The sequence below is a fragment of the Pangasianodon hypophthalmus genome, chromosome 17 (assembly GCF_027358585.1).
Source record: "Pangasianodon hypophthalmus isolate fPanHyp1 chromosome 17, fPanHyp1.pri, whole genome shotgun sequence".
NCBI classification, from domain to species: domain Eukaryota; kingdom Metazoa; phylum Chordata; class Actinopteri; order Siluriformes; family Pangasiidae; genus Pangasianodon; species Pangasianodon hypophthalmus.
This window is the reverse complement of record NC_069726.1, coordinates 16,721,429-16,737,566: the sequence shown is the minus strand read 5'-3', so window position 1 is coordinate 16,737,566 and position 16,138 is coordinate 16,721,429. Positions and strand designations below refer to the sequence as shown.

General features: G+C 37.1%; 1 protein-coding gene across 1 annotated transcript; it reads right to left on the bottom strand.

Moving 5' to 3' along the window:
• Nucleotides 1-579: 579 nt before the first annotated feature.
• Nucleotides 580-14,325, bottom strand: zgc:114200 (Gamma-secretase subunit Aph-1b-like). Its single transcript, XM_026941568.3, has 7 exons — nt 13,750-14,325; nt 12,084-12,254; nt 9,726-9,799; nt 9,152-9,274; nt 8,647-8,774; nt 4,993-5,116; nt 580-4,098 (listed from the first exon to the last, which is right to left on the bottom strand). Exons 1-7 carry the CDS (start codon nt 13,860-13,862, stop codon nt 4,070-4,072), a joined length of 762 nt encoding a protein of 253 aa, XP_026797369.1. The 5' UTR covers nt 13,863-14,325; the 3' UTR covers nt 580-4,069.
• Nucleotides 14,326-16,138: the final 1,813 nt, after the last annotated feature.

Sequence of the window (16,138 nt, the reverse complement as noted above, 5' to 3'; positions counted from 1 at the left end):
TATTTGAAGGCAACTAAAACAAGCCCAAAACTGTCTGACTTGGCTGGAATTCACACCTGAATGACCTGGGGCAGTCACATGCGTCAAAGAAACACGCCTCTGAAGCAAATATTTACAGCTAAAGCAGAAGACTGACCCCTTTTGTGAGGGTTAATCTACCTTTCAGGTGTGCAGCAAAGCATATTAACACCATCTAGTGATTCACAATCATCAGGTAATAAATCAACAGCTGTATATTCTCTCAAAAGTATGACACACAAATGGAAGGCAATATATTATAATTAAAATTCCATGTGATAATGTATGATGACAACACCACACATTTTGAATAAAAGAAAATACTTATCCTAAACACTATGGCAAAGGTGAGAATTTAAGAGCAATGTCTTGAGCATGAAAGAAGAAAGCAACTGCCTATCTCTGTCACTTTATAGTTTTTATTATAGACTGTTTATGGACCATAAGAAGGAATCACCATTTACTTTTACGTCACTGCTGGGTTCAGTTAAGGTTAATGAAAACTAGTCATTGTACCATAAATCAGCTTCACCCCCAAATAAATCCCAGAGTCAAAAATAATTTTCATTTCACCACTACACTGCATTTTTATTAACCCAAGATGAAAGAGTTTCTAACATTAAGAGTTTTCCTGTTTGTTACATTCTAATCATTGAAACGTTATAAAGCAGCATAAAATGTCAATGCCATTTGTCATAGTCTGTCCAAAATCCTGGTGAGCACCGGTTGTGATTATTGCTGCAGTCGACTAAAACTTGTAATTGGGAATTTCCAACCTCTGACTAGGAAAAACCAAAGAAAAAGCCTCTTCAACTCAGAATTCCTACTTGGAAAGTGGGGAAGGTCTTGTCAATTCCAAGTTCAGCAAGTAACAGCATCAACAGTAAACAAAGTATTACTTCTTTTCTTTTAATTGAATTATACTGTATCTACTAGTATTTGATTTAAATTGATCACCACAGACATATTAGCTTGTTAAATTTCTCATCACTGTTCGCTGGCTAGATTGTTGCAACAAAAGACAAACATGGAGGCACCCTTTTTTTTCCCCCACTGTGCAGCTCAAATGCGGTTGAAAATTATTTAAATCAGAGCTCCAGCTTCCCACTTCCAAGCTAAGTTGAATGCAGCGTAAGTTCAATGCAGGATGATAGAGGATAGAGAAGTGTGTATTAAGAAGGAGACTGTCCAGGAGACGGGCCATGCTAAAGGATAATCAGGCCTACTTTGAGGTTGAGTCGCCCCTTCTGATGATCACAAGGTGTCCTGATTTTATCCTGTGGTATAGGGTATGTTAAATCCAAATTTTCAATAATAAACATGTTCAACATTTACAACATAACAATGGCAACCAAGCACAATTGGTCTCTGTCATGTTCACTTTGATCGGAAGTCATGTTTGTTTACAAGAAATTTTGCAAAGTCCCAAGTTCTGAGAGTCAGGATCATTGGCTGAGTATAATCGGAAAGCTTGTGCTGTTTTATTCTTGGTAAATCTTGTAGTGTGGGAGGATTGATAACTGAAAGATGATCCAGACGATCTCTCATTGCATCTGGGTACACTCATATTTTTCCCTTCTGTTACACTCTCAGAAAAAAAAAAAACAAAACAAGGTATTAAACTGCACCTTTTCTTATCGCTGGGGTAGTACACTTAGCCTTACCCTTGTACCTGTAGAATGTATTTTTTTAAAGGTACACTATATTCATGTTTCTACATGAAAGAAATGTATTCTGTGTACAAAAGATAAGGGTACCACCCCAGCAAACAGAAAGGTACAGACTGTATAAATCTTGTAGTATGACCCAGGCACAGGTAGTATCACTGCAACTCTACCAAGTTTTCTATCTGCTGTATAAAAAAAAAAAAAAGAAAAAAGTTCATTTACAAGGTTCAAACAAGGTCGCTTATCATGGTAGTCTTAAAGACGAGTAGATAACGGAGTGAAATAAACCACAACAGAAGCATATTCTTCTGCAGAACTTGGTGCATACTGAAGGTGGCATTTTATTTAGGACAGAGAAATGCCCAAAGAGATGATATGTTCTAGGTAGCTATAAAAATCCAGCTGTGCCTCAGAAAGATGAAGCTGCCTTGGACTAGTCCAGAACATCAGGTTGCTTGTTCTTAATCACACAGTGAGTCCTGAGACAGAGGTTGTATGATGTGGTACCAGTTAGCCAGGTACAAAATGGCTGTGCCAAAATAAAACTGGAGAAATCAACCACTAACATCTGCTCAGGCCCATAATGTACCTTAATGAATGGTTCTACTAAAAACAAACAAACAAACAAACAAAAAAAACCATCTCTTTACCTGGCACAGATTTATATTACAATCATGACGGATGTGATTATGGACATGCGTTATCAGTGTGCTGGTCTGGAAACTGTTCTTTGAGCGGCGAATCAAAACCAGCGGAAAGTCAAACAGTTTCAAACAAATAATCTCACAAAGAGCAAAGCAGCATTATGTTGGTTAAATAACCATATGGGCGTAAAAAAAAAGCACTTGTTCATCCATGACAGAGTGAACATTTCATGGAAATGAAAACACAATTAAAGAATGTCTCCTGAAATAACACAAGCCAGCACCAGTGTTTGAAGCGGTAGAACCAAACGCTAGAAAGAGCTGTTATATTGCTTGTTGTCTACAGGAAAGTTTGTACCCAGTTACACAAGATAAAAGTTTGAGAGATCTTATAAATGAAGCCCTCAACAGTCTGTTAGTAGAGAAACCGGGAAAAATAAAAGGAAGAGGATGCAGGGGAATTCGCTGCTACATTAAGGAGGACCTGTGTTCCTGACTTCTACTGACCGGCGATCTAGACGGACTTGTTAATTGAACTCTCAAAGTTGAGGAACATGTAGAGAAAACTTTTGATGAATCAATGTAAGAGACACAAATTACAAAGCTAATTCTGCATAATTAGTATATATACACAGTAGATGATTCGACATATTTGCCAGTGGACTGCCTCTGAGGACATACACTTTGAACATTCACATTGCATACGTGTGCCCCAGTGTAGAACTCATCAGACGGAGGATTTCTGTCCATGTGGTGTTTGATGAGAGCAAATGCATCAGGTTCTCTGCTCAAAGGGCTCACTGAAAATATTCAGTGCTAAATGTGTGAAATGGAAATCAATGAACTGTTGATCCTGATCCACTGTGGTTTGTGCTGTGTTATTAAGGGGGTGCATTAGCAGCTGAAACGTCTCGACATTTGCCTGGGACCAGACTGTGTCAGACCAATGGCTTTGGTTCGGCTTTAAAGTCTGGATTCATTATCATTCCACAAACTAGGTGGCAGTTTTTTCACCATGCAGTCAATCATGGCTAAATGTGTTTAGTTTACTGCAGTACAAATGCAAAACATAGTAGTATGACTCAAAAAATGTCATGTTTTTAGGCATAGGAATAACTTTGTAAATTTCACATTTAGAAGAATGTTGCACCTTATCTCTGTCCATCATATTTGGCTCGAAGCAACATTAGAGTTATTTTCTTCAGGTTCAGTGTTTGCAGTTTGCCTTTTGAACTATTCCCAGTCCAGTTTTACAGTTTAAATGGGACAAATCCAGATTGTAAGGAAGACATAGTCTGGCCCCAGGCCATCTCTCCTACCTCTGATTTTAAAACAAAATTGTCCTCCTAAGGCTTACTTTTAATATTTACATTACAGTTTTACCAGAGAAAATACGAAAAGTAGCATTCATGATTTAACAAAAAAAAAACAAAAAAAAAACAACACTGTGTTATATGTAAAATACTACTCTGAAATGCTTGCGATCAAAGAAATTCATTAAAAGCATGGATTCCTATGTGTGTACAGATGTCAAGCTATTTACACTGAGCATGATCTGAGAGTCCTATAACCTGTAAGGCAGCCCTGTTGGTGGGGGTTCGAGTTCAACCCCAGAGCCATCATCAGAACAGAAGGCCACTGCTACTGTTCTTGCTCCAGCTGCTTCTGTTACTTCGAGCAGTGAATGCAGCCTTCCAATAAACTGCCTGCGTCTTGCTGTGAGGTCAGGACTTTGCTGCCTTACGAAGACGCTGCCTCGGTCCTCTTACCTGTGGACAGAGCCATGCGCTTGGTCTGTTTAAAATGTAATTGTGTTCAGAGACAAGAGAGACAAGCTAGATCATTATTACAAAACCCTCACTAACAAGAAAAGACAGGAAATTTATGAGGATATGTTAAGGTTAAGCATATTATATTGGAGGTTATAATGGATGATAAACTCAACATTGGCACAAGACAGTGATGCTGGAAGAGAGCCACTTCCAGGATGACCAGGACAAGAACAGCTTCTAATATCTGTTTTCACTGGCTAATCTGATTAACAGCAATATTAAAGAGACAGTTTTAATGGTGCTGTGTGAGTGATCAAAGGGGTGAGGGCGCAAAAGTGAGACCTCGAGATCCATATCTCTTTTCGGTGCTCTCATGATGGCTCGCTATTCAGTGATATGAGCATGAAGTCACAAAATTGTAGTCAACACTCAGATACACTTGTGCTAATTATACAAAAAAAAAATAGAATGTGATCATTTAATCCTCTGAATATGTTCTCCTGCGATATTAATCAGTATTTAAAAAACTCAGAAATATTTTTTTAAAAATGTAGCAACAGTGGCAGTACCTGTTGGTACATACCTGTGCATTCCTGTACAATTCATGCTCATAATATTTCTGATCAGAACTTACAGTAAAGGAACAGCACAGCTCTACTGAGACAGTAAGATCAATAAGTGTTTGTCATTTTAAGTAATTTTGGTTAAAATGAGGTTCTCACCACTAGCTTGTGGCACTGCAATATTTTCCATAAATGTGTCTTGTTCAGTGTGTTTGGCAGATATCTGTGTGGGGATTTTATCAGTAACCTAAACAGTCACGTTATATTACTTAAATGTAAGTAAACTAAACTTTGATTGAAGGTCTGAAAAAATGAGTATAGATCTTACGCGTGCAGAGCTGGGAGAGGTTGTTCAGAGACCCTCCTGAAGAGAAGAACGCCCACACAGCCATGGCTGCCGTTACAACATACACAGGAGGCAGACTGCCTTCGTACAGCGGGTTCATCAGAGACTGTGGTGTACATGAGTGTAAGTGAGAGGAAAAAGCAGAGTAAGAAAGAGTCTGAGACAGTAATGTAACCTGTCCATTTACAGTCATGGCTAACAATGTTAATTTAAGAGCTTAAAATGAAGAAATGCAGTAATGGTCATGGCTACAATCCCTCTGTGTCATTGGGGTCCATTTGTAATGCTCATTAGTACTAGGTAACATACTTTCAGTCAGTCAAGTACAATTTTTTGCCGTATTTTGACACCCAAACTTGCGAACTTGTTATTGAAAGCTGCTTGTTTTTCTACAAGTCCTAATTACCAATGTATTTCTGGTCTAATTGGATGCTATCCTATGGCATATTGTATATCTGTATTGCTAATCATAAGCACAGAAACCATACGGGTAGAAAGAGGGACATCCAAAATGTTTTGGGATTCTATCCCCTCACGACTATTATGCAATAAGTACAGACATGTAAACATCTGATAGGAGATGGAACAGAAGAGGTGGTCATGTTAACTGGGCTCTATGAGGAAATAAACATGCTCTGTGGAGGCCTAGACAAAAATCTAGTGGGAGTCAATTACAATTCTTTAGTTTAAATGACCTCATGTTAGAGGCCATTCATCTTATATCACCTCAGTTCTATCCTATTTACAAAACAGAGTCTTTTTAAGTTGTCAGCAATTGGTATAAATTGCACATAAATTAATAAAGCACACACAGGGACCTGTAACACTCCACACAATCTAAGGCTCTAAGCAACTGAATAAAAATGTGTTGTCATTCAAGAAATACATAATTGCTGATGATCATGGTGAAGTTTTCTGTCAATGGACATTTATTCAGCATTTATGGAAGGAGTCTCCAGTGCTCAGCACTTTAAGTGTTAACAATCCGTAAGGTTTTACGTCAAACTGTTCAGGACAGGGGACTTTTGTGCTTTCCTGGTTACTGACAAGCTGCAGTTTCTGTTCTTGTTAACTTAGTATTAGCTGTTATAATGTAATAAAAGTGACAACAGGAACTAACTCATCTCAGGGACATTCCTTAACATTAAATATAACTGTAAACCGTTAAAAGGATGTGTCATTCATTAACAAAATTTAAAAAATGTAATTGTTGAAAAATTGCCACGGTATAAGAGGAATAAAAAACTTCAGGATGTGCTGTTATTGGAGATGAATTAACTTTGCAGTGGAAACACTGTGTTTTATTCCTTATTTAATTCACTTTTATTCAAAAGTCAAGGACTGCCTCAGTGTCACATTTTCTCTTTTTTTTCTAATCTCTTGCCCCCCCGTACTGTAGCCAACAAAAAAGACCCCTCACGTAACTGCTCCATTGAATGATGTCGTATGTGTTTGTGACTTTGTTTATTGCTTTGACTGTTCTGTTAATGTTCTTCTATCGTGGATGAGAGAGGACGTTAGCGCCTTGCATGGCTGCTTTAAGGACCTCTTCTCTCCTTATAGGGGGAAGATGTGACCCGTCATTCCATTCATCTCGTTGTAGAAATACAATGACAATAAATGCTATCTATCTATCTAATAATCACAGCTATATTTATGAATCAAATGTGCCTAAAGAAGCAGCACTGTTAAATTAAAAGTTAATAAAGAAAAGCAGCAACAGTATATTGGTATTAAGTACAAATCCTCTGTGTCCATTTGAGATCCACTTTCTGTACCCATTAATTACCAATAATGTGGAATAATCATTTTTTCATAGGCATGACAATAGCTTTTCCAAACATTTTTTAAAACCCCAAACTGAAATAAAGCAGCAAAGCCATTATGAAAAAATTCTATTGACCACTATCTCAACACCAAGATGGAAAAACAAGCAGTAATTAAGAATCATGGAAAAACGTAAGCAGTTCTTCAGCTACATGGGATGACTGAAGAGCTGCTTGTGATTCCTAACTGCTTATATATCTTCAATCTTGTCAGACAGTACTCGACAGTATGGCGACTTTCTTATCAACACATCATCCAAACGTCTCTATTTATTTATGCAGCTAAACATATTCAAAGCCATCGCAGCCACAGATACAGCAAGTGGGACATCATGCTTTGGGAGTGGGTGTCAACATGACTATATAAGGAAATAAACATAAATAGAAATCTAGCAAAGAATCATCTGACTGTGAGAGCCCATTCTTCAGATATCTGTCACATCAGGGTTTTTTTTTGCAGTTTTTTTTTTTTTTAAACAGTGCATTCCAGAACTATTGGCATCCTCCATTATGATTAGCAAAAATTAATATATTAAAAAAAAAAACATACACGGATGTTGTATAGTTTTAGTTATACATGTTTTTCCAAACAAAACGTTTAAGCTGTTTTTTTAAATACAAAAGAATGGTTTTAAAATTATTGGCACCCTTACCACTACTGTTTTGTAACACCCGACCTGGAGAGAATAACTGAGTGTCATCCTATAATGTCTAACAAAGGTGAAGATACTTGCAGAAGATCGGGATCCTCCATGCAGAACATTTTTAGCTCCTTAGGTTTGTGCATATGGATTTCCATCTTTCGTTCACGCCATAGTTTTTCGGCAGGGTTCAAATGCAAAAACTGAGACGGCCAATAAAAAACACTAACTTTATACTTCTTTAACCATTTCTGTGTTTATTTAGAAGTATGTTTGGTTCATCATCTTTTCGAAAGCTCTATCTATGGACAAGTCTGAACCTCCTGGCAGAGGCAACCAGGTTTTGGGCTGAAATGTCCTGGTATTTAGCAGAGTTCATGATGCCGGTACAAGTGGCTCTATTAATTTGTCTAACTAAATATTGTGATACAAAATTATATTTTGTGAAATAATATATTTTTGCCAAACCTTGGCTTAATACATTTAATATACATTTAACATTGGAGATATTTGACATTAATACCTAAAAAAAAGTATGCTTATATGCATTAATATCTAAAAAAGTATGGAAAGTTCAGATTATGACATTTTATGCAAGACAGATTTGCAAAGAATCGATCGTTTCCCCCATATCCTGAGTCATTTACATTAATTACATACTTTAGGTGTAAGGAACAAAAACCTCTGGCTGAAGCTATAAAGCATTTAGACAATGTTAGATGAGGGAAGAACAGTAACTTGCACAGGCTCTGTGAAAGTTGAGCAGAGTCTCCCCCCAGTGGCTACAGATGATTCCACTGAGTTGCTTTGATGGTACTCAAGTCTAAGCACATTCCATATCCTTATTACACTTTACCTGTAAAATAACTATCAGTAACTGCAAATGCATATACCTGGGGTTAAGCATGGTGTAAGAAAACAACAACATACAGTGCAGGTCAAATAAGCTGCACCTAATGATGAGAGCTTTTAAAAAAAAAAAAAAAAGCAAATGATTCAGTTCAAACACTTTTCTCTCTTAAAATGAACCCCAAACTACTCTATATTTATTCCAGACTGTGTCTCATTTTACATTACTGTTCAGCGCACTCAGAGCAGGCAGGAGAGGGCGTTCACTTGACTAGCACAGGACCCAAGGCTGAGTGTCATGTGACAACTTGGCTGCTTACCAGACTGGAGACCAGCAGATGGAGACACACCACCACAGCGATGACCCACCAGCGGCTCTTCTCACAACCCTCGAAGAACACCACACCCCAGAACGTGTGCAGCAATGTTATGGCCAGAGTCATCAGAGCTGTAAAAATTCCACAGGGGATCTTTAATTCTTAACTATTTAAAATAATTGACATTTTCAAATTAGTTTATGTAAAGTTCACGTTTTCAAAAGCCTGAAAAAAATTCTTCTAAGGTCTTGGTACTTGTGTTATCAATCAGAGAACAAACCCATGGGATCTTTCTTTTCATAATGACTCATAATGAGAAAGAATACCAAAAAAAAAAAAAAAAAAGCTGACAATATCATTTTTAATTACACTACTTTCAGGAAAGAAACAACTTCATCAAGTACAGGATAAAGGAGTCAGCTTTTCTGGTTTTTTGAGGTGAAGCCTACATTCTGGTGATGTGCGGTAAAAAGAAAAGGCAAAGAAAAACATATATTTGTAGACTAACCTGAGGTGATAAAATAGTACTGAGAGTCTCCAAAGATGCCCACAGTACCTGGGCCCAGAGAGTCAGATAGGATGTTGATCATGGAGAAAGCCCCGCTTATTATCCCAAAGCCGAGCCCTGCCACTGCACGCGAACACACACACACACACACACACACACACACACACACACACACGACATTACACATACAGTCAGGTCCATTAGTATTTGGACAGTGACACAATTTTCATAGTTTTGACACCACCACAATGGATTTAAATGACACAGTCAAGATATGATTGAAGTGTAGACTTTCAGTTTTATTTCAAGAGGTTTAACAAAAATATTGCATTAACCAAATACCTATGGACCTGACTGTATTTACAGTGCAGACAAATCATCCTTAAGCACACAATCTAACTGAGGACCTGAACTGTTTATCTGAGTGAAGAAAATAATTACAACAAAACATCATTAGAACATCTCTTATCATCAATATCTGAACTGTCATAATACAAACATGAATGAGATGTGCTTTATTTCTCTTCATATAAACACTAGTATAAGTGTTAAAATAGAATGTTGAATATCTTACCATAAGCCATTTGCCGGACGGAAATGGGTGAAGCTTCTTCATCGCTAATAGCTGCCAGGCCTTCATTAGCCTTCCTAAAGATGCGAGAGAGATACACACACTGAATGTCTGATCTAATTCACTTCTAAGTCACTTCTGACTCCCTTTCAGGGAAAATCCCTGGAAGCCCACAGTTATACATGCTGTGATTCTCAGATTTGTTTTTGTTGGAAGTGTAACTGACCATTTGCCCTCCTCCTTTTGTTCCAGCTTCAATGCTCTGTAGTCAACGAGTCCAACTTGCTCTCGCTTACCCACGTTTGTAATATATTCTGAAACTGAGGTGTAAGACTCCTAACCTCCCTGTTAAATATTCCAAATATGTCTGTTCTCAAGTCACTCACTGCCTAATCATAAATACACAAATACATAAATAATAATAATAATAATAATAATAATAATAATAATAATAATAATGTCCTTCATACATTTCAAATGCATCTCTAAGTGTTTTCCAGTTTGAAGTTTAAAAAAAAAAAAGTAGTCTAAAATAAAATGGTAAAATAGTAAAATGATCATTCAATAATAATAAGAAAATAATAATATAAAATCTAAAAAGATATATTTTTTAAAAAGTATGTAGAATAAAAGTACCATAATTTAAAAAATAATATTAAAGTAATGTTAAAGTAATGTGCCAGTAAAAGCAAGGGAAATAATTCATTCATCTTCACAAGTGCTTTATCCTGATCCAGATCATGGCGGACCTGGGGCCTATCCCAGGAACACTGGACATGAAGTGGAATACAATATATGAAGTGGATGGGATGCTAATTCATGGCAGTGCACCATGCACATACATGGAAGGTGGATTAGGCTATTACTAGATGATCTTAAGACACAATTTGGAACATATTTTATCAGTCATTCAGAGATGTAGCAGGAAGCAGACTGATTGTAAGGCTGAGTTACAGCTACATCTACTTTACGTTACTACATACTTACACTTTATAGCATTAGACACGCCTAACAAGCATAAAAGTGGAAGTGGAAGAAATGCTGAAAGCAAATCACATGCAACATTAAACTGATTCATGCTGATGGTAAAAGCCTGAAAGCTGCATGTGAGGACATCTTACTTAGTTTAGCTAACTGTGCTGCTACTCACTAAACTAAAATCGATGGTGTTAAACCATGGCACCTCTGATGCTTTATAAAGAAAACCAGCATAAACCTACACGAACCTTTGACACAGTCATAAAACACTGATGACTGGCCAACTCATCATCTTATTCTCCAGTTATTCATTAATGAAAACTCCCTGCAGACACTTTGCTTCCTCAGCTGGAATGCTGACAGCATCAGAATGATGTACATGAGTGATGTTCACTCTAGGCCACATGACTGCACAGCTCAGGTTGTATTAGAGCAGGGAAGAATCATTAGTAGTATTTTCACGCTCAAAACCTGGGACTTTATCTGAATAAATTTGCCAGTATTGTTCAGGCTTTTTAAAAAAGCAAAAGCAAAGGTGGCCGTGCTTTTGTGGTCGCCGCACCGATAGATATCAGGAGTGCCTCATCAGTTACCATTTTTAAATAAAAACTAAAAACATATATTTTCATGCTTGCTTTTTGGATTTTTCCTAATTATTTTTTGTTATTGGTATTGCTATTATTACTATTTCATCTCATTACTATAGTATTATTATTTATTTATTGTGACCAATTCCTGTGCCATATTTTTAGTCTTTTGCTATTTTTTTATCATTTTATTCTCATGTATGTACAGCACTTTGGACAACTATTACTGTTGTATATGTGTTTTAGAAATAAAACGTACTAACTCTTTGTAGCCTCTAAGCTCTATTTTACTGGGATGCACTCATTCATATTTGCCATGAAAATCCTGCTATACAGGATGCAGTGTTTAACAAATTCCACATACAATAATTTGATTGGAATTTACATTTCAAACAGTTTGCTGAACACGTGCACTTTCTGTCCATTTACGCTACATTTTTGAATTCTGTTGTTGACCGGCACAAAAAGGTGCAAACCGGAGTTTACCCTTCGTCTGACGAAGAATTCTGTCCTTGGAATAAATGGCCAACAGCCCCTTTATTTCTGAATTGCTCCGGCTTTCAGACATTTCACACATTCCTGTTCTACATCTGCTTCTGTTCACATGTTAACTTAATACATTCACTAGTTCCACTACTGCTGTGTCAGTCTACACAGGATTTCCACTCCAGCTTGTGCTTACACTGTATTCCCATGAAATTCCCATGGAATCAGTACACGTGTGAAAAAGATCTTAGTAATGTTCTCACACACTACTGGATATGCAAGCTGCACGCTGAGGAGAAAGAGCTCTTACCTGAGCAGTCTATAGTAGGCAAATCGGAAAACCTCCTGAAGGAGGACTGAGAACACGACCCCGAATACCAGCAGACCCTTCTGTACCTTGGCATCGTCTACATTGCTAGCTTTCACAGCAATGAACCAAACCAGAGAGGATAACAGGAGGGACAGGAGCCAGAAGAAAGCACTGAAACACACACACATATCTTTTATCATCTTTATGAATGTTGGAATGAGTGTCAAAGATGCACACAGTGGATTACTCAGGCTACAGTGAGCTATTTATTTAGGCAGAAATCAGAGATTATCTATGGTCCCAACATTAACATTAGCAACAAATCACAGAGTAAAGTGTGGGTTTATTTGTGAGAACATTCACTAAATCTCTTTTAGGCAGATAAACCGTGCTTTATTGGCTGAGTACACTTGCACATACAAGGAGTTATCAACTTGTTCATTTCTTATATTGGCCTGAACATTAGGAACACAAGCTCTATAGGTGATTTTAAACCCAGACTGAACTTGTTAAACTTGGCCTATTCATAGTTTTTGGGACTTCTGTAGAGATTTACTGTTTCAATACTTAGTGTAGGTTTGGCAAGAGAAAGTTTTCTGTTTTCTGAAGAACAGTGGGAAGTTTAACTGCTCAGGACAAACAAGGGACTCATGAACAACTATCACAAAACATAAAAACAGTCATTGATCATCATGTAACAATACACTGTATTAAGAATCAAGCGTGTGTAAACTTTTGAGCTGGTTCATTTGTGTAAATTCAGTTATTATTTTGTCATGTGGACTATATGTAAACATCTGTTATGTGAAATAGCTTATACAGGGCAATACTAAATAAAAACTAAATGCAGTTTTTATGATCCCTCTTTTTTTTTTTTGAAATTATTAACATTTTGCAGATTCTGCAAGGCTTATGTAGAATCTCAATATCACTTGAAACATTCATACAGGTATCATATCACAATTGAAAAAAAAAAGGACTGATGAATCCTCAGTCTTGTATCTTGTTAAATATACACTATGTGAGCAAAAGTTTGTGAACACCTGGAATGGGATGTTCAACAAGCACATATGGGTGTAATGGTCAGGTGTCCACAAACTTTAGGCCATTATAGTGTATGTCTCAAGAATTACAGTTAATATGTTAAAGATGAATAACTATAGAAAAAGCAGTGACGAACATTACTTTTATAGCATTGACTGAGAATCTTGTTTGGACTAGTGATCAGTTACTGATCAGAGATTATGTTACAAACAGTAACTTTTGTAATGTCTAGTCAACAACTGAAGGCATCTAGAATAAAGGTATAAACAACATGCCATCAGTTAATAAAAGCTGACTGTAGTGGACATTAACAAAGCCATAAAGCCACAATCATTCAGCCTGCTGTTATCTGAGAAGGAAAAGCAATGCTGAGCCATGCCCTTATATCTAGGTAACCCTGAAACCCTTGGGTTTATAGATGTACTGCTGTAAAAATCAGAGAATCTGCCTCAGGTTTAAAGCCAGAGATTGATTATTTGTTGATTTGTGCGTACATGTGACTGATCCTCTGTTCAGCTGCTATCACAGTGCTCTTCCACTAAGCAACACGGCCACCTGAGGATCTACCAGTGAGCCAAGACAGCTTCAGGGTTTGTGTTAGCTACACCATTATTATACTCACCCCGCGATCAGGATGATGACTCGCAGTGGATCTCTGGCGATGGTGAAAAGAAAAAGGGCGAAAGCAGGGCCAAATGCTATAAAAGCACAGCCGAAAAACACCGCCACAGTCATTCTAATCAACAAACTTCCAGCTAGCGGGTTAGCACTACAAGCCGAGATGTGAGGGCTTTTTAAACACCTAAAGTCTTGGGTTGAAGTTTTTCGACTCCAAGTAAACGCCTCGACAGATGATGATTGCTAAACTTCCCTTAAACAGAACAAAGAAAGCACACATGCAAGAAAAATGTCATTTCACCGGCTGCTAGGAACCCCACCACGGCTACACCAGCAGTGCTGCTAACGGACTGAGGAGTAAACCTGCGACTAATAGTGTTTTAGTTTGATTTAATGTCACTTAACGCCGATTTTATATCCACTTTTTCTTGTGTGCCATCTTCAAACCCTTGAATTCCCCTTTTTTCTCGTAGCAAAGCATGCGACTTCCTGAGGCTTTTGTTTGTCAGATTATTTGCTTTGTACTTCCGGGTTTTCCACGCCAGCAGCACTGGGCCTCGTTCCAATCACACCAACCCTTCACTCGGCCTGGAGTGCGCACTTCCCTCAGCTACTCCATTTTAACGTGAGTGACCTTTGGGTTCCAGGAACAAGAAGAGACTGTAACATCCATGGTTTGAGGTCTATACTAATAATTAGTCATGCCTCTTCTGGTGTTTAAACTGTACTTTAATAGAGAGTACAGAGTAATATCAGTGCTGTGAATCATGGGGATGGAGCAGTGAGTGCACTTCAGTTTGGTGAACACTGACACATGAGCACTTCATTTTCCTGCTCTCCAGGGTTTGCACTTTTTATGATTTTGGGGGCGGAGGTAAGAGAGATGTCTCCTTTCCTATGAACACTCTCAACCAAGCTCATTTCATCTAGAAACACAGAACTCGATCCTAACATTTTAACATATTACATGTAAAGCAGAGATATCGTTAGTATTGTATACTTAATAATGCAGTGTTTCATTACACTTGTTTGGAAGTATGTATACTTATTTTGCATACTAACAATTTTAGTATGCATACTTAAAAATTAAGTATGCATACTTATTTTGCATACTTAAAAATCAAGTATGCATACTTAATTTTTAAGTATGCATCGTATGCATACTTGATTTTTAAGTATGCATACTTATTTTGCACACTTGTTTTTTAAGTATGCATAGATACTATGTAAGGTGTAACAGGCAACAAGAGTAGAACTCTAACACTATGAAGGTACTCATTTAAGTACAGAAACATACGTGTATATATATCGCTTAAAATAAGTATGTATATTTATTTTGCATACTAACATTTTTAATATGCATACTTATTTTAAGTGATATATATATATGCTTATGTTTGTGTACTTTAATTAGTATAAGATTAAGATAAGATTAGACTTTATTCATCTCAGAGGGACATTTCTTACCAACGGTTGCTCTATAACATTTAATAGAAATAAATGTAAACTTGGTATCTTAGTAGTGTTAGATTTCTGTTCTTGCTGTTGTAGCTTACATAGGCTCAGTCTCAGGAGCTCTGCCCACAGCTCACAGAGCATCTAATGCTTATTGTGCACTTTGTGTGCTTTTGTACTTCATCTCTATATCTGAAAGACTTTGAGTAGGAAGAATGCTATTTGCATTATGCACACTCAATAATACAGTGTATTGCACATTTTTTAAGTATGCATACTTGTTTAGCACACTTATTTTTATGTATGTGTGTTTATTTTGCATACTAACATTTTTAGTATTAAATACTTATTTTGCCTCAGAACATTTTAGTTTGCACACTTATTTGAAGTAAACTATATATGCTTATGATTCTTTACTTGAATGAGTATCTTAGTAGTAGATTTCAATTCTTAATGTTACCCCTTATACAGTCTCAGAAGCTCCGCCCACAGCTCAGAGTGTATGATGATTATCATACACTTTGTGTACTCTCGTCTTATACTGAGTGTTTTTGAGTGCATTTATATACGAGGTTGGCTACTGTGCTTTCCAGTGTGTTACACACTCATTTTTAAGTATGGATACTTATTTTGCATACCAACCTTTTTAGTATACATGCTTATTTTGCATACAACCTTTTTGTGGGTGTGTCTATGAGATTTTGTTTATTTAGCTAGCTAGCTTTCACTACTTTCTTCAGTGAAATTTAGCTAGCTAGTTAGCAGCTTAGCTAGCTAGTTGGCAGACACTACTAAATTTAGCTAGCTTGTTGGCAGACACTACTAATGTTGTTGACCTGATTTTAGAAAAGTATTTTGATGCTCTTACTTATGAGGAAAGATTGAGAATTAAACAGCAGGTCAGATGAACAGATGAAACAGATAAAAGAGAACACACA